The sequence below is a fragment of the Spermophilus citellus genome (assembly GCF_964194105.1).
Source record: "Spermophilus citellus genome assembly, chromosome: 8".
Lineage (NCBI taxonomy): Eukaryota > Metazoa > Chordata > Mammalia > Rodentia > Sciuridae > Spermophilus > Spermophilus citellus.
The window spans coordinates 40,282,927-40,309,870 of record NC_138189.1 but is presented as its reverse complement, the minus strand read 5'-3'; the positions used below and the strand labels follow the sequence as shown (position 1 = coordinate 40,309,870).

Genomic DNA, 26,944 nt, shown 5'->3' with positions numbered 1-26,944 from the left:
TGCAAATTGGCTTAAATCATCTCATCCTTATGTCATTCATTAATAGTGCTGTAACATGTACTTTGGAGGAAATGCTATGTATTAAATAGATCACAAGTTTTGTACCTTTATAAACAGCCATCTCTTGAGGACCTGCTGTGTTAGTGTTAGCTCATACTACCTGAAAGTGCTTAATAATTGAACGAGGGGAGTCCCTGTCTCCAAGGAGCTCAGCTGATCCTTATCTCGTGGGCATAATATTGGTAAAGATAAAACAGTTTCAATACAGTGATGATATTTACACAGATAAAGCTGAACAAAGTCCCCAAAGCAGAACAATGGAAAGACCAATTTATATAATGGGGCATTTCTTTAATATTGATACACTTTCTAGTTGTAGCTTTTATTTTATTTTATTTTATAGGAAGACACTACCTAACTGTGAGTTAGAACTGTAATCTGACATTGTCTTTCAAGTTAAGCATGAAATCTAATATTGGCTTCGGGTAAATTGTTTTTCTGGGGAACTTTGTTTTTCTCATCTTCTAAAGGTAAATATATATGTGTGTGTGTGTGTGTATATATACACATATATATACTTATATGTGTATATATACACATATAAGTATATATATGGTTACAAAAATATTAATAGTATTTTTTCCAAAAAGTCTTTATAAAAATTCACCTCATAATTGGTTAGCAACCTCATGAGTACCTACCATACTTAAAACCTGTTGAACTTGTCAGCATTTTAACATCCATGGAACAACCCTGGGATAATATTAACACCAGTTTGTGGGTTAGGTTTGATTTTTTAAAAAAATAAATTGTTACCTTAAAATAAGGGAAAAGTAAAATTAACGAAATTTTGAGCCAGTGTGGTGGCTCATGCCTGTCATCTCAGTGACTCCTGAGGCTGAGGCAGAAGTATCACAAGTTCAGGGACAGCTTCAGCAACTTAATGAGACCCTGTCTCAAAAAGAAAAATAGAAAAATGACTGGGGACTCAGCTCAGTGGTAAAGTGCCCCTGGGTTTCAATCCCTAGTTAAATAAATAGGAAAAAATTGAAACAAAACTAGAGGATTTTTATAAATATAGTTTTTATCCTAGAAAGTCAACTACTTATCTGAGGCAAGCATTTTGCGTTTTTAGAGTGGCTAGAAAAGTTTTTAATAAAATATGTGTCAATTTCATAATTTGGAGAAAGGATAGCTTGCCTTTTGTTATTCATTTCCATTCTCAAGGGTAGCTGGCAACCATGAGTTTAGTGTAATGTATCATCTAGGAATTGTTATAATTGTTGGATTTTTAAAAATGCACCTTGCCTGAGGTGTGTTAATGTTTAAAGAAAAAAATTCTGCTCTTGTGGCCCCACAGGCCTAATATGCTAGAGTTTATGTTAGGTCAAGACCTGACAGTTAAGTCTGCAGATTTTTCTTTGTTTTTCTTGGAATCCCAGGGAAAAAACAAAGTCGAATGCCAGTATTTAGGGAGAATTAAAGATTGTATTGCCTTTTGTGGATGTCAACTTTGTGTTTTAGTTCACCCGTACAGTAAAACCTATTTATTTATTTTTCACCAGTGTGGCATTTTGGTATGTTTGGGTTGTGTTATTCCCCCCCCCCCCCCTTCCAGCTTAGTCTTTCTAGTTATTAACGCTGGTTGAGGCTTTATGTTGTTATTAAGTTTGGTAGTATCATCAGAAATGTACCTCTTGGTGGTTTTATCTATAGCCTACCCACAAAGCCAGCCCAAAGCAAACTGATGGAAAAGTTGTAAAAGATGGTGTCTTTTAGTCTAGTTAACTTTTCTGGTCTACATATTTTAATGCAGCACCTATAATAAACCTTCAGTTGTGGTGTAACCAAATGCTAGTCTACGAGCTTGAGAGCCCTTATTGGTTTTTTTGAGAGACAGGGCCACCCAACAGTGAACCAGCAAAAACTTTCTTGAGATAAATAAATTCTCGATCAGCCTCTAGCACTAGCACTAAAGGCTTTCTGGAATGTCTCTGTTGTGGGATTGTGGGTTAGAGTTTTGGGGATAGTATAACTCCCTTCATGGAATTTTACCACAGCTCAGAGAATGATTATTTGCTGTGCATAGTTTTAAGATCATGGGGGTTGGGAGTACGCTGTTGGTTCCCAAAGCTTCATTTCCCACATGGATCCAATATCCAAAGGAGTCCCGATGCCACTTTCAGAACCTTCAAATGCTTTAAGGTAGCTCAGATGTGAGATTCCATATCTGGGTGGAGGTGCAATTGGGGCATCCAGAAAAGTAGATTAAAAGGGTGAACACTCCTATATTTCCCACCCAGTGAAGAAATAAAATATTACAAATATAATTAAAACTGCCTGTCCTTCCCCATTTCATTGCCTTTCTTCCAGAGGGACCACTATTCTGAAGTTGGTGTTTATCATGTGTTTTTATGTTTTACTAGATAGGTGTGCATTCAGAAATCAGATACAGTATTATTTCTTTGTGTTTTAAGTGTGCTTTGTAGTATTGAACAAATCTTCTCAGTTTGCTTTTGTTGTTTAAACTATGATCTTGAGATTTATCCATCAGGATACACAGGATTATAGTTTATTTTAACTGCTACATAATATTTCTTCATATAAATGTGCTACAGTATATTCATTATATCGTTGATAATCACTTAGGCATACATATTTTCATTTGTGCTGTTTTTAGTGTTGTGAATGGTTGTGAACTCATTCTCCCTGTATGAAAGTTTAAAATTTCTCTGTGTTGTATTCTGTAGAGGGAATTGCCGGGTCAAAGGAAATGGGCATCTTTCACTTTAATAGGTTACCAGATTGCTCTCCCAGGTAGTCAGATCAGTTTTCACTCCAACCAGCAACAGTTTGGAGGGTTGCAGTCATTCTAGGTGCTTGCAGATAATTGATATTTTAGACATTTTGCCAACCTGATAGGTGTGAAATGCATCTTTGAGATTTAAACTAGCCCTTTCCTGTGTACTAGTGAGGTGGAATGTGTTTTCCTGTGTTTATTATGCTGGGCTGTTTTTAGCCCAAGGCCTGGGGAGCAGTTTTCCAGGGCTTGGGAGTCAGGATTGCGGTGTTGGTTCTGTCCAAAAACAGGTAATGGGACAATGAAGAAGAACAGGGGACCAAAGCAAGAGTCAGGAAACGTAGGGAAGAATATGGAGACAGAGTTTGAAGGAATAATGGATGACAGAAGATCACCCTGGAGGGTTGAAAACCTGTAGCAAAAAGATGACAGATGACATCCTGTGTGTTGGGAGTGATTTTGGGATAGGTTCTTGCATTCAAGCCACATTGCTTTCATTGAAATTGGCTTTGGTGAAAATCGTGTCAGGGGCCTCTTCCGTTGAGCACAGCATCAAGGCTGGACTTGTGGAATTTTCCTGTTTACGCAGTTGCCTTTTGAAGTTCTTTTAGAAAATCCACATATGCTCTTCTTCCTAAAACACATTTTTCTTTGTCCTTTAGGTTAAATACACTGTACAGGAAACATCTTCAATATTTGGAAAATATTCCCTGGACTTCATTTTAATTGTCAGAGTATGGTGAATGCTACCTTATCGAATACAGAAATACTTGGTTTTAAAAGTATGGTTTATGGCAGCTTTAAAAATGCTTTATACTGGGCTGGAGTGTGGCTCAGTTCTTGCCTTGCATGCATGAAGCCCTGGGTTTGATTCCTAGCAACACACACACACACACACACACACACACACCCCACACACAAAGTTTAGTGGTTCTTGGATGTACCAAAGAATGATGCCTACATGTGCATTTTTTTATTAAAAATTCAGATTCTGGAGTTCTATTCCTAGAGATTTTGATTAAGTAGGTCCAGTGGGATCCTGGAATCAGCATTTTAAATAACTAGACCTTCCTGTTTCCCACTCCTCCTTCCACACACTCTGCTACAGGGGTTGCGAGGACCACACTTTGAGAAATTTTGTTTTCTTTGCTTGCCTTGGCTTCTTAGAAAGCATTGCTTATAGAAGCTGCCTGCCACCTGAAATTTTTTTTTTTTAAATCAATGTAAAACTGTTTAAGGTAATAATTTAACTTCAAGAGCTATAGATTGAGGCCATTCTGTAGATTTATTTCTAAATATTAAATAGCAAAGTTTTTATTTATACTTGTAGAACAGAGAGTCTAAGCTCTGACTATAGATCATATCACCAGAGAAGCTTCTAAAAGAAACTTTAAAAATTAATTAAATCGTAAAACATCAACACTCAAAAGTATGAGGGGAAAAAGTATGTAATATATATTATATGGCCAAATACCCACCCTTCAGATTTAACAGATATTAAAATCTAGCCATAGCTAGTTGATTTTTTTTTATACTGAGGATTAAACTCAAGGCTGCTTAACCACCCATCCACATTTTCAACCTGTTTTTTAAATATTTTTAGAGACAGGGTCTTGCTGAATTGCTTAAGACCTCACTAAGTTGCTGAGGCTGGCTTTGAACTCACGATCTTACTGCCTCAATCGCCAGAACCACTGGGATTACAGGCATGTGCCACTGCACCCAGCCATAGCTGGTTGATTTTTTAAAACCTTGTAGATGTGATACCTTACAAATACCACTCACTGCACTGTTTCCTCATTGCTTTTCCCAGAACGGACCATTTTCATGAGGTTGGTGTGGTGTCCACCATACATGTCTTACACTTTATGAATCCATAAGCAGTCAAAGCTTGTGTGTGTGTAAAAATATGTGGCCTTTTGCAACTCTTTCTTTGCTCCACAACTATGTTTGAGATTATATTGACACGGAGATCTAGTTTAGTCATTCTAACTCCTTTATGACTATGGTTTACTTATTCCCTTGTTTAGAGATAATTTGTTAGCTACTTAAGCATTCTCTTCTGGAAAGAATAGTGCAGTGAGTGTCCTTGTTCCTGACATTTTTGCTCATGTGATTTCCTTTCTCCAGGATATAGCTCTGGAAGTAGAAGTGCTGCTCTTAGGCTATATCCATCTGCAGCTTTACTAGGCATTGTGGCCTTCCGCAGAGCCTGTGTCATGCTCTTTGGACTTTCATAATCTACCACTGTGAGCTAAATAAACCTCTTTTCTATATAAGTTTCCCAGCCCTGGGCATTTTGTTATACCAATGGGAGATGAACTGATACATCAGATATTTTCAAGTTACTCTGCAAAGTGGTTCTGTCAGTGGGGGCTTATTTGATATACACTACCTAAAGGGCTGCAGTCTTAGTTTCTGATTATACATAGATGTAGGTAATTGGAGTAGGTTTTAGGGAGCTGAGTGTGTGTGTGTGTGTGTGTGCATGTGTTTGTGTGTTTTAGTGCCACAGTTGATTCAAATGAGCACATCAGGTTGAGAAACTGCTATATGTGACTGGCAACTCCATGAAGACAGGAGCTGTCTTCATCTTATTTGTTGTTGATTTTCCAACTGTCAGCATGGTGTCTATTACATATCTGGTAGATGCTCAATAAATAATTGCTGATAGGTGAATAAAGAGATGTAGTCTGGTATAATGGAAATTGCCTTATAGTCAAGCAACACTCCTCCAGCTGTGTTGTGTATAAGAATTACTTAAAGATTTCGTGAAATTGTGTTTTCTGATCCAGGAGCACCCCTGGGATGGGGCTGAGATCTGGCATTTGATGGATATGCTGCTGTTTTAGGGAAGAACATTTGAGCAGCAGGATGGTGGCGAGGGAGGAGGACAAAGACAAAATGAAACAATTATTTTCTTCTGGATAGTTGTAAAGTAGAGGAGTTTGGAATTTGGAATCCTGCTTGGTAAATCTCAGAGCTCATCTCTTCATCACTTTACAATAAAAGCAAACGAAGTACTTTCCTCATAACTGTTTTTTGAAATCAAAGGAGCTCTTGTTCATGGAAGCACTCCATGAGCTGTGAGGCCATCAGGCTTGTTACTTCTCATAATTATTGTCACTTTTGTAGTGGATGAATATTTTCCTTTACTTTGCTAAAAGCATAAAGCTGTTGCCATTACAGGATCCAAGGAAATCTCATTTTGACCTGCTATCTCTATTGAGTGGGGCACTTTATCTGCATTTGGGGAAGCAGAAGCAAAAATCTGCCATTTTTTTTGGTTCTGACTGTAGGTGCTATAGAGCTGAAGAGGGTCTCCTTCTTATTGTTTTTGGGGTATTAGAGAAATAAGGCTAGAAAGGCCCATGGTTCTCTCCTAATCAGTACTACACTGTAGCAGGATCATAGGGAGATGAAATTTATTCCCCAAGTCAGGCACATCTTTTTTTTTTTTTTTTTTTTAAGAGAGTGAGAGAGGGGAGGGAGAGAGAGAGAGAGAGAGAGAGAGAGAGAGAGAGAGAGAGAGAGAGAGAGAGAGAATTTTTAATATTTATTTTTTAGTTCTCGGCGGGCACAACATCTTTGTTGGTATGTGGTGCTGAGGATCGAACCCGGGCCGCACGCATGCCAGGCGAGCGCGCTACCACTTGAGCCACATCCCCAGCCCGAGTCAGGCACATCTTAAAGAGAAAAGGGGGATGCTCAAAATAACAAGATATTAGATGTAATCTGAATTATTCAGGGCACACTAGAGCTAAGAGTCCCCATAATAATCCACCATAGGACACTATCATATAAATGCAAGTTTTCTGGATGCTTTGGTAATGGGGACACTGATCATTGATCTGAGAGAGGCAATGGAGTGTGGAGAAGAGAGAGCAAATGTAAATAGCCACAGGAGGTGTTATGTGTTGTGTAGTCCAAGTTACTGGGAGACTGAGGCAGGATTGCTTGAGTACAGGAGTTCGAGGCCAGCCTGAGCAACATAGTGTGACCCTTTTTATTAAAAATAAATAAAGTGACATTCAGAACTAGTTGCATTGCATGCTGGGGATGGGGTACCTATTATTCCCAGGCTTCTTTTTCTCTAGAGAGAGAACATGGGATGGATCCAATTCCTTAGGTCAGTGACTCTCAAATACCAATTTTGTGCTTCACGGTTTTCACTATATCTGTAGTTCACCCGATTATTTACTTAGTAGTTGTCTTTAAATCTGTTTATCTTGGTTTAATTTGACCTCCTTCTATGCCAAAACTATAAAACTATGGGTTCAATGAGCTAGATTTGTGCTTTTCTGGTACAGATCAAAGACATAAGTGCTGCGGGTCACGGTGGCAAATGCCTGTAATCCCAGCGGCTCAGGAGGCTGAGGCAGAAGGATTGCAAGTTCAAAGCCAGCCTCAGCAAAAGCAAGGCTCTAAGCAACTCAATGAAACCCTGTCTCCAAAATAGGGCTGGGGATGTGGCTCAGTGGCCAAGTGCCCCTGAGTTGAATCCCTAGTACCAAAAAAAAAAAAAAAAAAAAAGTGCTAAGTTAAAAATGTTCATCCCTGTGCCACGTAAGATTACCTTCCTCTTACCAGGATTTAGGGCCGGTAGTTCATAAGATGTTTACTTGGATAAGAGGTTCTTGATGGTGGTTCAGGTAACTGGCTGTTGAGCTACATTGCAGACTGCAGGTCTGGCTGGAGAACTTTTTGGAAGGCAGGTCAGCACATGGATGGAGTCTGGCTGAGGTTTCCACATGCTGGTGGCAGGGTGTAGGCAGCTGTGTGAGCAGGGTGTGAGATGCCTCTGAAAGACTCTCTCCTCGTCCATGCCTGTGGGTGATGAGAGAACTTTCCTTCCTGGGTTGTTGTGGGTGGGCTCAGTGTAATCAGTTATGTCTAGTGCTCAGTTTGCAGCCTAGACATTTTATTACTACTTGCTTTGAAAGTCCAAACAGTGCAATGGTCAGAGCTCTGAGCTAGGAACTCCCAGCTCCAGTGGCTTTCTGGTTCCATGACATTGAGCAGATCACCTTGGCCTCTCTGGGCCTATGAAATAGAACTGTTCCAATTGTCAACAGTGGCGAAACATGAAGGCTCCAATCGAGGAGGACCGGGGAAGGGGCTGGGGGGAAGGCAAAGAAGGAAGAAGCTGTGATTTCTGGCCTAAGTATCATTGGAGGTCACAGTGCAGATGGTGCATGGCTGAGCTTTTGTAATCATTAGTCAAGATATGATGTCTTTCCTTACCCCATCTGTGAGGGCACGTGGTGTGGTGAAAGGCATTGAAACATCTAAGAGCTTATGCCATTCCTCTTGGTGTTATTTAGTGAACCCAGACATTCTTAACTGAGAAATACATGGAGTACTAACCTTGGCTTCTTTTTAAATTTTTTTTTAAATTGTTAGTTGTAGATGGACATAATAACTTAGTTATTTATTATGTGGTGCTGAGGACTGAACTCAGTGCCTCACACGTGCTAGGCAACAAGCACTCTACCACCAAGGCACAACTGCAACCCGTCTTAATAAGTTTTTAAAGTTTTTGATGAATGGGTAATATACATTCACATGGCAGAAACTTCACAATGTGCAAAATGATTTGTGTTGAAAATAGACCCATCATCTAATTCATGTTTCTGGCATCTACCAGTATTTACAGTGTCTTACATTTCCATTTAGAGATATCTTATGCATATACAAGCAAATATGTTTATATTTTTCTCCTAGTTTTTGAAAACACGAATAGTATTTATAGTACATACGAATCTGTCCTCATTTGACCGTTGTTTTTGTTTCTTGGAGGTGAGCCTGTAAAGAGCATCTCATTCTTTTTTAATAGCTGCAGGATATTCAGACACTTGAATGTACTGAATTTACTTACTTAACCAGGCTCCACAGATCAGACATCTAGTTGGTTTTCTGGTCTGGTTTTTATAAACAAGGCCTCAAGGAATGATTTTGGGCATCATGATGCATATGTGGGAGTGTATCTGTCCCCCGACTTTCTAGAGATAGGTTGGTGTTTGTGACTTGGAGGGGTTGTGCCAAATTGCCAGCCAACGGCAGCATGTGCAGTATGTTGCCCATAGCCTGGTCAGTTAGGGGAAAGATGGTGTTCTGGTGTATTTTCAGTTTGTTTCTCATATTCAAAGTGAGCTTGAGCATCCATCACAGGCTTAAGAAATAAACTCAATATTTAAATGTTTTGCTCTTGGCAGTTATTTTCAGTCTATAGGGAAGGACCTGCATTTTTATTTCCAACCTACAACCAATACTTTTATAAAATGCAATAAAAAAGGATTGGTAGCAAAGTGGAATTAAAAAATCCAATGATAAATAAAACACAAACCTCAATTTTTTGTTACTAAACTTGACACATACAAAATTGCTGTGTCCACTCATTATATACACATAGCAGTTTCTGAACCTAGCTCCAGGCAGAGTATTAATGTTTTGCTTAGGTAGCATTCCTGCTCCTGAGAAGGTCTCTACTCGCTTCCTCCCCCGTTGTCACCCTATTTGGGTAGGGGGAGAAAGCTTACAAGTTTATATTTCTATTTCACAATCAGTACATTTCAAGATGTTTTTGTTATATTGGATTAAAATATCTCTGAGGGTGTGATACTGATCCAGACAGGCGTGGCTCCCAGGACAGGGTTGCCATCAAACACATTCAGGCACAGTGAGTCTGTTAGTTCTCCGGATGCTATGGGGGCAGGGGGGAGCTCTATGAGGGGAAGCTGTATGAGTGGGAGCTGGAGTTGGGGTTTTTATTGATGAAGACCTCAGCTTAGATGGCGGCCTGGAGTATGGGATGAGGAGGGTGAAACACTATAGGAAAATGCACAGCACTGTTTTTTGTTTTTTTTTAACCTGGGGTTTTGTCAGGATCCCATGCCCTACACATGACCTTTCTAGAAAGTAAAGGGAAGAGGACCTCTGGGTAAAGCAGGAGCTTAAGGGACAAGCTTATGGAGAAGGCTTCTTGGTAACTTTGTGAAATATTGGGCACAGAATGAGTTCTTGCTTCTGGCACACTGAGTCTTTCCTCCTTCTCCACCCTCAGCTAGAAAACAGACATGGGAGCTGGGGGCTGTGGCGCATGCCTGTAATCCCAGCAACTCTAGTCAGGCTGAGGCGGGAGAATTGCAAGTTCAGTACCAGCCTCAGCAATTTTGCCAGACCCTCAAAATAAAAAATAAAAAAGGCTGGGCATGTGGCTCAGTGTTTAAATGTCCCTGGGTTCAATCCCTGGTATTAAAAGAAAGAAAGAAAGAAACCAGACATGGGCCCAGGGGAGTGAGTCTTTGTTCTTTTTTAAGTTGAAGTTGACCTCTCTAAGGACTTCATGGTACTATCTCTAAATGCGTGGAGAGGGGTCTCAATAGACAGAGCCTGTAGCGGGTCCACACCGTTTCTTGCTATAATGATGTTGTACCATTATGTCGTCAGTATCCCTGGGTCAGCCTTCTTCATTAGCAGATGTTTAGCTTCCATGTTACAGTTATCAAATCAAGTCATGTGGAGGTTTTTTTCCTGAGTCATTTTTCTATATCCAGTGTCATAAAGGGTGGAAATGCATGTTGTCATGGTGCAGAATGAAATACCCTTTACCATCTTGTGGAACTGGTCCCCTGTTAAAGCCTGGAGAAGAACTGCCATTCAGTCAGGAATTGGGGTTGTAGAGTCGCAGTGACTAGTAATCTCTGTCTCATGCTAACAGTTGACCTTGGCAAATTACTTAACTCCGTTGACCTCCTTCCCCTCACCTGTGAAGTGGGGATGGTGAGTCCACATAAGTGACCTGGCAGGCAGGATGGGTTATATTCAGGGTTGCTCTGTAGGACACTCTGAAGTGATCTGTCTGGTAACTCAGCAAAACGGGCATCCATAACTGCACTGGGGTGTGCCAGTGGTTAGGTAATATGTGGCAACCAGCTGCCAAAGGATAAGTGCTCAGAACCAGTCCTGGCTCTCTGCCCCGGGCTCTGTACCTGCAGCTAAGGAATGGCTAAAATTGTGAATGAAACCATCCTCTCTCCTGACGTGTGGTGGAGAGCTCAGAGTCTGGATCTGGGCCACCTGTGTTTGAATCCCAGCCCTGCCTTAAGTGGCTGAGTGGGCGGCTCCACAGCTTCCATCCATTTTCCATGTGTAGAGTGGGGAGATTAAGAGTAATCTGCCTTGGGTTAGTGGGATTAAACGAATATATAGATGTGAAGTTCTCTGAATCATGACTGCTTATCTCTCCTGTTTCCTGAGTTTTTTTCAGTCAGCAACTTCATCAAGTTTTTCTGCACTCAAGGCACTTAGGAGGTGCTGGCAACTGAGTCAGACCAAATAGCCTGTGAGGACTCTGTAAGGATCATAGAGTCTATGGTCTACTGTGGGGGTGGCCAGCTTGTCTACAAAAGGGCTGGAGAGTGAACATCTTGTGTTTCGTGGGCCATAACATCTCTGTCACAAGCATGCTACTCTTCTGTTGTATTGTGAAAGCAGTTTCAACGATAAATGAATGATCATGGCTGGGTTCCAGTGAAACTTGATGTCCAAAAACAGCGGGTCACATCTGACCTGTGGGCTGTCATTTGCAGATCTGTGGTTGAGTGAGAAGACAGATGTTAAATAATCACAAACAATTTTTATGGTGTTACCAGTTGTGATATGTGCTGTGAAGGGGCAGGCCACATTCCGTGAGAGGGAAGGGTCAGGGAAGAAGTGACATTGAAGCCACACGGTGAGAAAGAGACAGCTGGAGAGGGGGAGTCCTCCACATAGGGGACTGCTCTGAGGGGCAGGGACCCTGGCCTAGAGAGTTTGAACCAAGAGACTCAGCATTAGAGTCTGTATTTGTATCTTTTGAAGGCATTTCAGATACTTTGCAGCTTCCTTTGGATAAAAGAAGACAGTATGTTTTTCCTCTTATAACTTATGCCAGTTCTTTCCTTCTCTGCCCTCTGACCCCCAGTGATCCCAGCGATAGAGGTGAACTATATCAAAATGATAACATATTTTGTTCTGCCTACTACCCTCTCCCTCTCTCTGTTGTCCCATTGTTTTTATTTTATTATTGTCAGTTTCTATACAAGAATTTAGAAGTTAGGTAATCGAGGCTGCTCTGAATTCCATTACTAGATGTAGAATGGCTTACTCCTTAGAGTTATATTTTTGCTTCTTAGCAAAAGACTCTTAAAACTTAACGTTACTTTCTTTTCTTGTTTGCTTGATTAAAAACTCACAGGCTTTGAAATGATTATAAAAAAAAAAAAAAACCAACTCCTCCTGATACAGTGTCTCACCTACTGCCAGCTTTAGTTCTCATAGTTTTGTAGTCGCAAGGAGACACTTGACATCTTGACAGACAGTGTTGTGTGGTGGTTGGGGGCACACTCTGCAGCCAGACTGTATGAGCTCCAGCGTGGTTCCACTATTTATTAGCTACATAAGCCAGAATAAGGTTGCCTATTTTCCCTGTCCTCTGTGTTCTTACCTTTAAAATAGGGACAATAATGGCATGTACCTCAGAGGATTGGTGTGAGGATTAAAATGAGTAAAATATGCAGAAATTACTTAGAAAAGTGATGGGACACAACACCTGCTGTTTATGAGTCCTCTGTTGTTATTAATTACATCTGAGGCTCCAGGGCTTCTTTCCTCCTTCCCATCCTTGAGCCCCGGCAGGTGGCTCCTTGCTCATCCCCATACCTTGGGCTGCATCGCTTCCTTTGTGCTTCACGTTCTCCATGAGGCTGTAGAGAGACTTTTGCCATGACGAGTCCAGGAACACATGTCCTTTTGCACTAGTCCTTTATGTATTGTTGTACTTTGAAAATGTAGTTGATGAGGAGTTTTTTGAACATAGACCTAAAAACGTGGTTTTTGCATCAGCCTTCACCATTCATGTCATCTGTTTGATTCCTGCTGTGTAACTAATGACTTGTTCTCTGTACATAGGTGTCGTCTTTACATGTTGTCTTTGGCCTTTCTTGGGTCTCCTCTCTACTTGATGTAAATGTGACCAAGAGATTTAATGCCTTGAGAAGCAGATGCAGGAGGTGCCTAGGGGAGATCTTGGGCGGGAAAGGTTACCTGTCTGGGCCTCCGTGTGGTGAACTAGCTGATCTCCAGGGATCTTAGTGCTTCTTTGTTGTATTGTAGACCCCCTTGTGCTGTGGCTGTGGTCTCTCTGGTTTTTACAGACCTTGACATGCCATTGTTCCTATTATTTTCTTCTCCTGGGCAAGACTCTTTCTTCATTTTGCCCCGCAAGGAAAAAAAATTCTAACTTGTTTTCCTTATAAGTTGCTTTTAAAAATTGTTTTACGAAGAAATTGCTTTGAGTCCCCACCGGGTGCATTGTGACTCATCCTTCCTGGGTCTTTGTTGTTGTTTCTTTTGTGTGTTCGTAGCACCCTTGGCACACAGAATCACTTTCAGAGGTGCTTTGAAAAGCTAACATTATAGTCGTCTTGTTGGAACTTGTCCCAGCTCAGATTCGATTTTTAATAAAGTTGGCTGCAATTGTTTTTCAAAGGTTACCACTTTTTTTTTTAAAAAAACTGATGGAAATACAAATTTTGCTTCTTGTAATCCCAGACCCTATGATTTACCCCCACAGGTCTGTTCTTTGTTCAACATCTGATCACAGAACAATCACTTTTCAGGGCCTCCCATTGGCCTTCGGTGCCATTGTGCTAGGAGCGGCAATAGGATGCAGCTTCTGGGTTCCTAATGCACTGTGCAGTTTGTGTAGTGGGATGATATTCCCAGTTTCGCCTGATTCCCTCTGCTGGCCTTTGGAACAGGCAGGCTGGATATCAGCAACTTGAGCCGTCAGCCAGGAAACTAACTCCAAAGAGTGGTGAAGTGAGTGAAGTCAAAGGCAAATAAATACCAGCAAGAAACCGAACAGCAAATGCAACCCTAGACACGGGCTGTGAGCCTTAGGTAACTGGTCTACAGGACATTGGTTTACTAAATTTAAAAGAAAATTGGTACAAAAATAATACATGCTCACAGTAAAAAGTATAAAACATTGAGATGATAAAAAGGAAAGCCCCTTTGTGACCTGCTTATCTCCCTGCCTCACTCTCTGACTCTGAAGGCCATTGGTAATCCTGTCTCAAGTGTAGTCCCATCTGTAGTCCCATCTGCTCAGGAGGCTGAGGAAGGAGGATCACTTGAGATCAGGAGTTTTAAGGCAGCCTGGGCAATAGGAAGACCCTGTCTCCAAAACACAAAAACAAAAAAATACCTCTCACACACAAAAAGAATCACAAACAAAATGAACAGTTTCTCAAGTATTCTTTGGGGGAATTGTCATTACATGCAGGTGTTGAATACAGTGGTCTGGTCTGTTGTGTTCACCTGTGTTTTCCCCTTATAGAATAGTACTGGCACAAAGTGGGCTCAGAGCACTGCTGATTGAATGAATGACATTTCCAGGATTGTCCTATGTACATTGTTACTGTATACCATGGACATCACTGCATCTGGGACAAATTTTCACAGCAGTACATAGAGAGCCACTTAACTTTTCAAAATACCTACATGGGATTCCATCACATGAATTACTATAATTATTTAACCAGTTCAAGTTACTTCTCATTTTTTCTGTTACAGACCTTTCTACAAGGATTGTCTGACATGTTGACTGCTGGTTGTCCCCTCAACATCCATTTTTCATTTCTAGTATAACAGAGATTTTTAAAAAAAATTTTTTTTAGACATTGGTGGGCCTTCATTTTGTTCATTTATTTATATGTGGTGCTGAGAATCGAAGCCAGGGCCTCACACATGCTAGGCAAGCACTCTACCACCGAGCACGACCCCAGCTTGGGGTAACAGACATTTTAACTGGTCATAGGTCTTAAGTACAGACCACCTTTGCCAGGTTCCCTTGCCCTAGGTGCAGCCATGTGACTAGATTAGATTCTGGCCAGCGAGGTGTGAGCAAAGGTGATGTGTGCAGCGCCCAGGAGCATCCTTGAAAGGGAAGGAGAGGTCTGCTCCCTCTTGGAAGAGGTCTTCTGGTGGTAGGAGCTGGAGCAGCCTTCTTGGTTCCAAAGCTAGAAGCTGACTCCGGAGGATGTCAGAGCAACAAGGTAAGAGGAACCCAGGTCCCTGGCACCACATTCTCTTAAACATTTGCATGAAAGAGACAGATACCTGTCTCACTGAAGCCACCCTTACATTATTTGGGTCTTTGTTACAGTCTGTGTCTCTTCCCACCTCTGTAAGTGTATATGCAGAATAAATAGAAGTAGAATTGAAGAGTTGAAGGACATGGTCATTTATGTATTTATTTTTTTAACCAAAATGAATGCAGTGTTTTTAAAACACGCTCTGCCAAGTTTTATTAAAGAAAAAATTTACATGTTTTACTTTTCACCAGTCTGTTCTGGCATGCTTCTAATGATATCAGAATCACCTGGATCAATGATAGACAGTGTGCACACTCTGTAGTATTTTCCACATGCTGTGCCCAATTCAATATTATTGCCACTGTAGTGATGGACACTAGTTTTGGCCAACATGGCATAGTACTCTATTTCAGATTACCTCAAAGCTGGACGTTGTTGGTGAGGATAACCAATTTCGCTTTGCCCTGTCTGATCATCTTCAGAGTTTGCTTGTACCCCAGTACATACTTTCCACTTTTCATAACAAGCTGGAGCCAAGAGTTGATCGACTCCAGAGTCTTTTTTGCGGCCACCATCTTCCCGCCCCCAACCAAGAGCAGCCGTCAAGATGGCGGGAGAGCTCAAAAGGAAGGGGCCATGGTCAGTTAAAACTAATGGATACTGACTGCCTAATTACTCCTTAAGCACTCTCCACCATCATCATCTCTTGAGACATTCCCCATCCAGTCATCTTATCATGAAGACATTCACATTTAACTTCTGAATATGTTAAAAATGTAAAAAGATTTAATTTACCAAAGAAAAATACTAGCAAGTAAGGCAAGAGTTTGATTCCAAATGTCAATATCAGTCATATTCTGTATCCTGGAAACCAATTCCTGGAAAGGGAAGGGAGAATGGAGAAGTGATAGAGGATACCACTGGTGCCTCATGGAATGGTGCAGAGGGAGAGCACACACACCTATGTCCAAGTTGTCATGCTCATGGTAACTGCTTAGCCTCAACCATCCCCACTGACGTGTTCATCCAACAGCTCATCTGCTCTTACTGTGGGCCTACTATGTGCTTGCCGCTGGGAATGCAGTATTGGGCAGGTCAGAGACGATCTTTGCTTCTTTGAGGTATAGCTTAGGGGACAGGGCAGATGTTAATAATTATACAAATAACAACTGGAATGTGTAAGGTAGTCACATAGGATGCTGTGAAGAGTGAGTAGAGATTGGGGAGGAGGTGATTAATTTTCTATTAATTACATAAACTTAGTAGCTTAAAAAGACATAACTTGGTTATCTTAGATTTCTGGAGGTCAGAAGTTGTAAAATCAGACATGGCTGGGTTATGCATCTTCCTAGGATGGCTCTAGGGAGAATCTGCTTCCTTCTCTTTTCCGGTTTCGACTGGCCGCTTGCATTCCTTGGCTCATGGCCTCTTCTTCCATCTCTGAGGTCAGCAGTGTAACATCTTTAGTCTCTGTCTGACCTCTTGTTCCACAGTTACCTCTCCTCACTGACTCCTCATCTCCTCCTGCCTCCTTCCTACGAGGGTACTTGGGTTCATGCTGGGTCCAACTGGAAAATCCAGGGTAACATTTTCCATCTCAAGATCCTTAATCATATCTGTAAAGTCCCTCTTGCCACATAAGGCAGGATTGTCCTAGGGCCTGGGGATGGGATGTGGATGTCTGAGGAAAGCATCATTTCTCTGTTTGCATCAGAGGGACTGACAATGTAGGAGTGGTCTGGGAAGAATTCCCTGAGGAGCTGGTCTTTAAACCAGAATGGTAGGATTTTGCAGGAGGTAGGAATCAGGCAGTAGAAGGGTACTTAAGTGATATGTGGGAAGGAACTAGAGGTATCCAGGAACTGAAAGGCAGCCACTGGACTAGATAGTGGATATGGGGGGTGTGATGGCTCATGCCTGTGATCCCAGCAACTTGGAGTCAGAGGCAGGAGGATGGCAAGTTCAAGCCTAGCCCCGGTAACTTGGCGAGACACCATCTCAAAATAAGAACTAAAAAAAGAGCTGGAGATATAGCTCAGTGGTAGAGCACCCCTGAGTTCAATTCCCAGTGTGGGTGCGGGGGACAAGAACAAACATACAAATCCCCCTAAGTATACCAGAGAATGAGTGGCAAGATGAGGTTGGTGACTGCAGTGTAAGTCGCTGGAGGACTCCAAAGCAGATGTGCATTTAAAAAGAGCACTTTTGCCACAGTTTTGATAGAGGGGTTAGAGATGAATAAGGTGGAGATTGGAGGCTTTGTAGGAGGGGTTGTAATTCAGATGAGAGAACCTGGCAGCTTGGTCCAGCTGGTGTAGATTGAACCACTGGGCACTATGAAGGGGGTGTAGAGTGCAGCAAGCTATGCCCAGTGTGATCCTGTGGTTTCTGGCACGAGCCAAGAGGAGGAAAGTGCTGTCATTTACTAGGTGGGAAAACACCAGAAGGCGGAGAAATCCAGGTTGGGTAGAAGGATGTTGAGGCCTTATGGGCACATGGGAAGGCCTGTATTTGTCCATTCTGGAGCTCAGACATGAAGTTTCCAGGATGCAGAGAGAGTTGGAAATGGTGGTGTGCAGTTGCTGTTTGAATCCATGTCTGTGATTACTGCCTGGGCCCTGGAGAGAGAGGCACAAAAGGAAGGAGGGCCTCAGACTGTCCCAGGGAGGAGCCAGCCATTTAAGTGCCCTATTGGAATCTGCAACCTTTGGAGCTCATCAGGGATGAAGCGGGGGTAGAATTGAGAAGGGGGTCTTTGGAGGGAAAGCTGAAGGTGAGGACATAGAGACAAGTCTTACAGAAGATTTTGAAACTCAAACTTGCCATATTAATTCCCTATGCTACTGTAGCCAATTACTTGATCTTAGTGGTTAAACAGTACACATGTACTATCTTACAGTTCTGGAGGTCAGAAATCCAAAATGGATCTCACTGGGCTAGAGTAAGGGGGTGCAGGGCGGCACTCTCCCTGGAGGCTCTAGTGGAGACTGTTTTTCTCACCTCTTCTAGGAGCTGTCTGCCTTCCTTGTCTCTGGCCCTTCCTCCATCTCCAAAGCTCACAAAGGCAAATTGAGCCCTCACACTTTATATCACTGATCTGTTCTGCTCGGCTTCCCACCTTGAAGGACAGTTGTGATCACACTGAGCCCACCTGGATGGTCCTGGGCATTCTACCTTTTTAAGGTCGGATGATTAGCGTATTAATACCATCTAAATTTTCCTTTGTCATGGAAAGCAATGTATTTATCATTTATGGGGGGGCCACTATTTTACCTGTATCTGTTCAGCCATGTCCTGCTTGACTACATGTCCTGCCTGTTGTTTAGGTAACAGTGGACTACAGATATGACAGTGGTAGTAGATTGTAGTGGAGCTGGAAAATCCCTACCGCCTGGTGATGTTGTGGTTGTTACAGTGGGATGGCATGCCACACACTCATGTTTGTGGTGGTGCAGATGGAAACAAACTTATTGCCAATCATATGACTGTATAGCACGTTTAGTTATATACAAAATACTTGACAATAAACAACTATATTACTGGTTTATGTATTTACTATATTATTTTTTATTGTTATTTTAAAGTGCACTCCTATTTATATATAAAAAACAAAGTTGACTGTTAAACAGTGTGCTGTGTTGCATAGGCAGCAGCCTCAGATGTTTCATGTTTACTGTTTCCCCCCACCCTCCATGCTGGGAATTAGACCCAGGGCCTCATGCATACTAGGCAAGCACTCCTTACATTGAGCCACATCCTTAGCCCCTTACCATGTCTCCTGAATGCACCATTTTCTCTTGTGCTTGATTGACACTCATGGTGTTTTGCTCATCATGGCCCTTGGAGCAATAGGCTATTCCATGTGTATATACCACATGGCCAGGTGTGCAGTAGGTGGTACCATCTAGACTTGGGTGAGTGCACTCTGGTGTTCCCACAAGGAACTTGTGAAATGCTGTATTACTTGGGACATGTCCCCGTGTTTAAGCAAAGCATGGCAATACTATAAAAGTGGTGAACTCCCCCAAGACCCATCACAACACAACTTTATCCCCACCCCACCCCACCATCTCCCCACTCACAAATCTTAGCAACCCTCTGGTTTATCTCCTTGTACTTCATGAAGACTTTTTTTTTTTTTCTAATTTGTAGATGGACACAATGTCTTTGTTTTATTTTATTTTTATGTGGTGCTGAGGATCGAACCCAGTGCCTCATGCACTGGGGCAAGAGCTCTACCACTGAACTACAACCCAAGCCCCTCTCCTTGTACTTCAGAAGGGACAATTGTGTAAAGAGGTTGGGTGCTGAAAGAGGAGTGAGAATGAGGTGGTAACTGCAAAAGGCATTGATGTGGGAGATGATGAAGGGTGTTTAAATTCTGATGAGATAGACCTGAATGAAAAGGAGAGATCCTTGGACAAGAGAGACATCGCCACTGTCAAGGAGAGGATGTGGGTTGGTGAGTCTCAAGGGAGCCCCTTTCTGCTGGTTAAAAAATATATTGTTTCTTTTTTTTTTTTTTTTCTGTTGAGAGGGGTCAAGGGGACGCTGAAGTTCTGAGGACCATGGGGAAAGTTGGAAATTGTCATTGTGGAATGGAGGGTGAGTGCAGGAAGCAGTGTGGGGCCTGGGACGCGCTGGGGACCATGGGGTCTATGCGCTCTGGTGCGGCTGATCAGTTTAGAGGGGCGGATGATTAGATTCAGACTGGGTTGGTTTTCTGCTGGGTGGTGTGTCCAAAGGGTAGGGTACAGGGGATTTAGAAGGGCAGTTGAAATCATCACCCAAAGAGGAAGAAGCTGAATAAGAAAGTAGAGGAGTGAAAGTTCCGTGAGGTATAAATGTGGCATGATGGGACTTAAAGTCAGCGTGCAGAGCTGTGCTTAGGTGGACGGTGGCAACTAGAGATGAGGATTTCAGGATGGTGGCCAGGTCCAAGGTGTGTCTTTGGGAGACCCATCTAGGACCTATCTCCATGAGTTGGGAGTGGTCTTCCACAGTCAAGACAAAGACAAGGAGACATGCACCTCTAAAAAGGGGATGTTTTGACAAGAGGGGGAGAGTGTGGGGGTCTGGAGTCAGTATCAAGGGTCAGACCCTGTCAGCTTCTCCTCCTCACCTTTCCACACCCTTGCATGTTAGGCAAGAGTCCATGAGCTTGACTTGCGGGATGGTGAGGCAGTATTGCCCTCAGGGAAGAACCAGGCTTCACCCAACTGTCATTCACTTTCTTCCTGGGCTGTGCTGTGCTGTGCTATGGGTGGTACTCCAGCATACTGTCCCAGAGGAGCTGTCCCCTGGGACTCTTCCCTTAGGAGGAGTCACCATCCTCACAGATGGGAAAATACCAAGGTAGGTAGAAAAGAGCAGAAGCAATCTAAGACTTAATAGCTAGCAAAAAAAATCATACATTAACTTGAATATATTGCTTTTTTTCCTAAAGATTTGATGAGATTTATCTCCTTGTGCTATATTTTTGTATCTGACGTTTCTCCCGGGCTCTAAGCCATATATTCTAATTTTTCTTGAAAAATGGCTATGGGTATATTTAATGCGCATTATTTACATTGAATTATGATCGAAAGGTAACTTTACTGAAACTTTAGTGATTTATTTTGGTCTGCACCATAAAATCCTGCCATAATTTGATGTTATTTCAAAAATTTAGCCTTGTAAGTAGAGTTACATTGGTGTCTCTCTCTCTCTCTCTGTCTCTTTCTCTCTCTCTCTCTCTCTCACACACACACACACACAAAATAAAAAATATTGAAACTACCTTACCCACAAATGAACATTGAACTCATACCTCACTCAGTCTCAGATGATGGGTGAAGGAACTTAGATTGGTGGGGCAGTATTAAGGACCTAGAAACCAAGTGGAAACAGGATATTAGGGTGGGGGGGATGCAGTTTGCCATTTCTGCTGCTATTTTCTTCCTTTCTTCTTCTTCTTCTTCTTCTTCTTTTTTTTTTTTTTTTTTTTTTTTTGCATTTAATGTTTTCTTGGTGACTAGTAGCCATCTTCACTAGGTCTCAGCTTCCATTTTGGCCATTTCTTCCTGTGAGAGGTGCTAATTTTGAGTTAGGACTAAGTAGTAGCAGCATGGCTTTTTAGCTGGGCACCGTAGTGCAGGCCTGTAATCCCAACAACTCTGGAGGCTAACGCAGGCAGATCACAAGTTCAAAGCCAGCCTCAGCAACTTAGCAAGGCCCTAAGCAACTTAGTGAGACCCTGTCTCAAAATAAAAAATAAAAAGGGCGGGGGATGTGGCTCAGTGGTTAAGCGCCCAGAGTTCCATCACTAGTGTCAAATAACCACCACCACCACAACAAAAAATGTCTTTTTACCAATCTGTCTATATCCCAAAGTTTCTGTGAGCTAAGTCTTAAGTGATAGCCTGAGAATGTGAGAAGGTTACAGAGTTAAGGAAGAACAAATGGAGTTTGATCCAAACCATTCCTCAAACTCTATCCGGCCCTTCACATCCATGGGCTCTTCATTCATGGATTCAGTCAGCTACAGGTCAACAATACCAAAAGAAAACTTCATCTGTACTGGACATGTACAGTCCTTTTTCTTTGCTGTTATTCTCTAAACAGTACAGTGTAGCAACTGTCTACATGGTATTTCCGTTGTATTAGATATCATAAGTGGAGATGGTTTAAAGTATACAGGAGGATGTGTGTGGATTGTATATACTACATCATTTTACATAAGGGACTCAAGCATCTATGTAGGGGTTCCTGGGACCAGTCCTCCGCAGATAATGAGGGGCCCTGCACTTACCTTATTGGAGTGAACCTAGTCACTTCCTAATCCCAGCAGACTCATTCAGGCCTGGGGGAGTAATGATTATCCATTGCCAGTGACTGCCCCTTAGTGGGGCTCAGTCAATGTTTTAACAGGCAGGATCACTCTGTGCAGCATTTGTTTAAGGTCAGGGACTTCCGAGTCTGACTCCTGGTTTTATCCTGTGGCTTTACCACTTATTGACTGTGGACTTGGGAAAGATTCTTCAGCTCTTCTGAGCTTTAAATTCCTTGTCTGTTAAATGTGATCTGTTGGATAACTGTAAGGATGAATAGCACAGTCCCTGGCACATGCTAGGAGTAACTGGTAGCTGTTTATTCCCATGCTGGAGTGTCTCGTGGCTTCCAAATTTGATGCATCTGAGAACTGTTGGGTGTCAAAGTGTATTTCTCCATTACTCACAATATTCTTTGGATGCATTACCTTCTAGGTAAGGCCTTCCCTGACCTCTCTTCTTAGAGGTGCAGCTATCCACCCTCTGCTGTCGTATGCCTCTCCTTCACCACTGCTTCCTGTCATCCCCATCCCTGCTTCCTACTTTCTTCCCTATTTCACTTGCCAGTGTTCTCCTCCAGTGCACTGCACTCCTAGTAAACTGTCCAACACTCTTGCTTTGTGTCTCAGGCCCTCTTCATCTACTAAAGTGGGCATTCCATGAAATCAGGCAACGCGTCCCTTTTGTTCACCACTCTCTTATCAACGTCTAGACGGAGACCAGGGTCTGGCTCAGTGGGTGCAGAGTAAATCCTTGTCAAATAAGAAATTGACTTTGAAAGTGGTAATATATTTCTCCGTGCCATGTTTTTTTAAAGCCTCTGCAGCTGTCTAGAATGATGATGTTTTATTCAGAAGTTCTTAGTGATAGTTTGCTCATTTGCCTATCTCACACTTCCTTTCCTGAGGGAGGATGATGGAAACCACAAAGAACAGGGCTGAATGGATGAAGAAGAATAGAGCTGGCATCACTACCAAATCTGCCGACTTCTTCTGACACCTTGCCTTTCAGTGCGAACATCCCCAGATACCTGTTGACCAGGGGAGATGCTTGTCTTTGTAGTAGGCGGCTCAAGTATCCTCTTGTTTTCTTGTCTATTTTACATGCAACAGAGCTTTTGTTATTTTTCTTTCTTTTAGGGCACCAATGCCTCTGCTCTGGAAAAAGACATTGGTCCAGAGCAGTTTCCAATCAATGAACACTACTTCGGATTGGTCAATGTAAGTATTTAAAATGTACTATTTTTATCAAACGTTTTAGAGTATTTGATGCAACCTCCTTGCCATCTTCATCATTACCAATTTTTAAATAATTGTCAGTGTGCATTAGTTCATAGAAGTGGCACATGTTGGAAATGGGGGGGGGTATTTTAATCTATTTTTTGAAAGTTTTAAATGAATTGTCCCAGAAAAAAAGGATTTAATTACGACAATATTGGGTCAGATTCACATCCCCCCTTCCCTGTGCTTTGAGGGATTTCCTTTGCACACATAATCTCATGGTGATTTCATTAGCCTTTGTAGCCAAATCTGCTTTTGCATGTCCTCCTTTATCATGGGGTGAGCTCTCCAGGCAGGCTTTGTTTCTGTATGTATCAGTATAGCCAGAGTTCTGACACTGTCACCGGCTCATCAGTAGTGACTGGCTCATAATATAACCTGGTAGCGTGCCAGGAACAGGGACAGCTGTGGGGAAGAACCAGCACATGTTGCTCAGAATTGCTTGGCCTCACTTTCCTTTGCACTCTGCAGTAGCCCCTTGTATCTGGCTGGACTTCCAGGCTCTGCTTCCTAAGTAGGTTCCTAAGGAGCAGGGCAGTGTCACCCACCCCTCCTGAGCTACCTACCCCTTGTGAGTTTCCTTCCTCACCCGGTCCTTTCTCTCTGTGATGGAAGTTTGAAGTGATATCAAGTGTTAATTCATAAACACATGGTTTTCTGGAACAACTACTCTGTGCATAGACTGCCAATGCCCAGGTCTGGTCAGTATTGGGGTAAGCTGGAAATATTCTCTGCAAGTAAATACAGCCTAGGATATAATGGAAAGAACAGTGGTTCCAGTGCAGTGCAGACTTGTGTTGGAATCCTGCCTGTGCTGTTCCCTAGCTGTGTGATCTGAACCTGCATTTTCCCATCTGTAAAATGGGGATCATAGTTTATACCCACTTGGGAAAAGGATGGATCAGTATAAGACCCTGAGATGAGACCGAGGCACATTGTGGACACTTGGCAAATTTTTGCCCCTTTTCTTTCCTAGGAGTTGTTCACTGGATCAGGGGCAAGCATTAAAGAATGTCTGGGTAAAAGTGAGACACTGAATAGAGAGGAAAGAAGAGAAGGTGGAAGGATTAATAAAGCACTAGAATATAGGGCATTGTGTGGGTGAAATACTGACTTCTAATTTTACAACAATTTTTTTAGCCATTGTGCCCGGGCCTCTGCTTAGCTCTGTGAAGATGATTATTGAAGTCATGGGAACTCTGCCCTGGCTAAGGAAAATATAAATGCAGACTATGAAGGAAAAAAAGAATTAAGGCCCATTTCTAGTTTGTGGAAGAGTTGTGTCCTCTCTACTTGTTACTTTCTTCATTTATGATCCCTCAAGTGGTAATTTATGATGGTTCCAGAGTCTCTATAAAAGGTTCATCTTCTGTTACATAATTGTGGTAAAGCAGATTAAAATATGTAAAAATAGAGAACGTTCTATCTCAGCTCCCGTGGAGATGTCATGAAGGTGTGGTAGAGCCTCTGTTCCGCTCTCAGGCAGAGGACCTGAGCCCAGAGCCAGTTCCGAGAAGGTGTCTGTGCCCTAGTGAGTCCTCCACTGCAGTTTGCAATCTGGGCTGTTAATCTTGTTACTTCCTTAGGGTCTTTCTTCCTGCTTATTTCACTGTGTAGGAGCAATTCTGAAGTGATGGTCTCAGCCGTGCTCTCCCACGGAGTCGGACTTAGTCACTGGGAACCGAGTGAGATAATGACTGTCTCCTCTGTACGCATAAGCTCAGTGTCCATGATTTCAAGAGGTATTAACATATTACTGTGTGGGCCCTAATCTGGTTATAGGAGACCGGGACTTGGGTGATACTGTACTGGAACAACTGCCTCCTTGGAAGAAAGGAGGGAGGGTAATTTAGAAGGTAAGAGGTGGGAAGATGGGAGTTTGTCTTAAAGAGACATTTTTTTTGCCTCCTTTGCACTGAAGTGAGGCATTGTGGTCTGAGGTAATGGGCAGGGGCACTGGACTCTTGAAAGAAGAGAAAGAGCCCCCCTTCATTTCAGGTGGATTCAGCTGGGCAGGTGGTTCCTAGTTCCTCCATTTCTTTTTGATTTGGGTTTAGTTTCCTTGTCATGAGAGTTTTGATGTGTTGTAAATGTGGCAACTTTTATCTGGCCAGCTGCTTTTCTTGGTCTGCATATTATGTAGATTTTTTTCTTCTCTTTTTCTAAGCACCAGAAGGTTTCATTAGACTCTTTATCTAAGCATAGGCAGAGTGCTTATTATTATTTTAGAGATTTTTATGGGTTAGAGAAGCACCAGAATTATGTGTCTCCCCTTCTCGGTGGGGATTATGTTCCAGGACCCCCAGTAGATGCCGGAAACCATGGATAGTACTGGATATGTACTATGTTTTTTTCTATACATATATACTTGCGATAAAGTTCAATTTATTACACAAACTTAACAACAACAATAATAATATCCTAATAAAACAGAACAGTTAAAACAATTATTATATCATTGCTTTTTTTAAAAAAATGGCTTTGGAGCCATTATTAAGTAAAATAAGGGTAACTTGAACACAAACACTGTGGTACTGTGACAGTTGATCTGATAACTGAGATGGCTACTAAATGATGTATGGACTGGTAGCATATACAGCATGGATACACTGGGCAGAGAGATGATTCATGGTCTTGGCAGGATGGCACAGGATGGTATGAGGTTTCATCACATGATCCTGAATGGATCACCATTGAAAACTGACATGTCCTTTATTTCGGTAATTTTCCACTTAATATTTTTGGTCTGTGATTGATTACAAGTAACTGAAACCATGAAAAGCAAATCACAGATAAGGCCCTTTCATTCCTTTTCCTATTGATCAGGTAGTCACTGGTGTTTAACTAACCAATTTTCTCATGTGGTGAGCTGGGCTCTAATACAGGGAAATCTGGGCAGGTTCATGGATCCTGGCCTTCTCCTTCTCTCCTCCTGTTCCAGAGCTGGCTTTCCTCAGGCAATGACTTGAACCCAACCCCTCTTGTCCTTTGGCAGTTTGGAAACACATGCTACTGTAACTCCGTGCTTCAGGCCTTGTATTTCTGCCGGCCGTTCCGTGAGAATGTGTTGGCATACAAGGCCCAGCAAAAAAAGAAGGAAAACCTGCTGACGTGCCTGGCAGACCTCTTCCACAGCATTGCCACGCAGAAGAAGAAGGTCGGCGTCATCCCACCAAAGAAGTTCATTTCGAGGCTGAGGAAAGAGAATGGTGAGTCAAGGTGGTGCATACTGGATTTAAAGCTCTAGAATAAGGGACGCTGACAGTTCTGTGCATCTTTACAATGAAAAGCCAACTTGGTTTCTAAAGGGAAAATAAGTATGGTCAACTATTCAAGTGTCATTTTTTAAGAAAAGTTATTTCTTCCTCTCTATCCATTATATATAACACAAAATTGGTTTGACAATATGCTTAAAAACTTAGATCCATCTCATGATAGAATAATTTTTTTTTACTCTATTCTGAGTGGGATCTTTGTAAGAGGAAAATGGTCCATGGCAGCCTTCTGAGTGGGACAGTCATCAGATTAAATAGGCTGATGTAATAGCTGAATAAAATAGTACTATTTTCTAAACTTGTCATAAGTGGTAAAGTAAGTGCATAGTTCCTAATCAGAGTCTCTGCCATTTTGAAGATAATACCTCATTTTTATTTGCCTAAGACAATTAAAGGATATCAAGTCGATATCTATATGATAAAAATGTGCTGCCATCACCTGATTTTTCTGTCTTCTCTTTTGTGGGGGATATTTTGCACTGATAATATTTCTGACCAGGGAATTATTTGTCAGGGCAACTTGTGTTTTTTCTAGATTTTGCTTTCCTCCAACAGACTTGCACGGTTAATCAGATGTTTATTTTACAAAGTCTTATTTAATTTGATTGCTGTCTTTTGAAGCTGTTGTGGTTTCTATGTA

General features: G+C 42.1%; 1 protein-coding gene and 1 pseudogene across 2 annotated transcripts in view; one reads left to right on the top strand and one right to left on the bottom strand.

The window, feature by feature from the left end:
* Positions 1-26,944, top strand: part of USP46 (ubiquitin specific peptidase 46) — a 64,221-nt gene that overhangs the window by 4,367 nt on the left and 32,910 nt on the right. Inside the window, exons 2-3 of the mRNA XM_081303951.1 lie at positions 22,889-22,969; positions 26,025-26,238. Coding sequence (XP_081160077.1) covers positions 22,889-22,969; positions 26,025-26,238 — 295 coding nt within the window. The remainder of the gene's footprint in view (positions 1-22,888; positions 22,970-26,024; positions 26,239-26,944) is intronic.
* Positions 15,121-15,515, bottom strand: LOC308654962 (large ribosomal subunit protein eL30-like; annotated as a pseudogene). Its single transcript has one exon. The product of its transcript is annotated as a large ribosomal subunit protein eL30-like (transcript).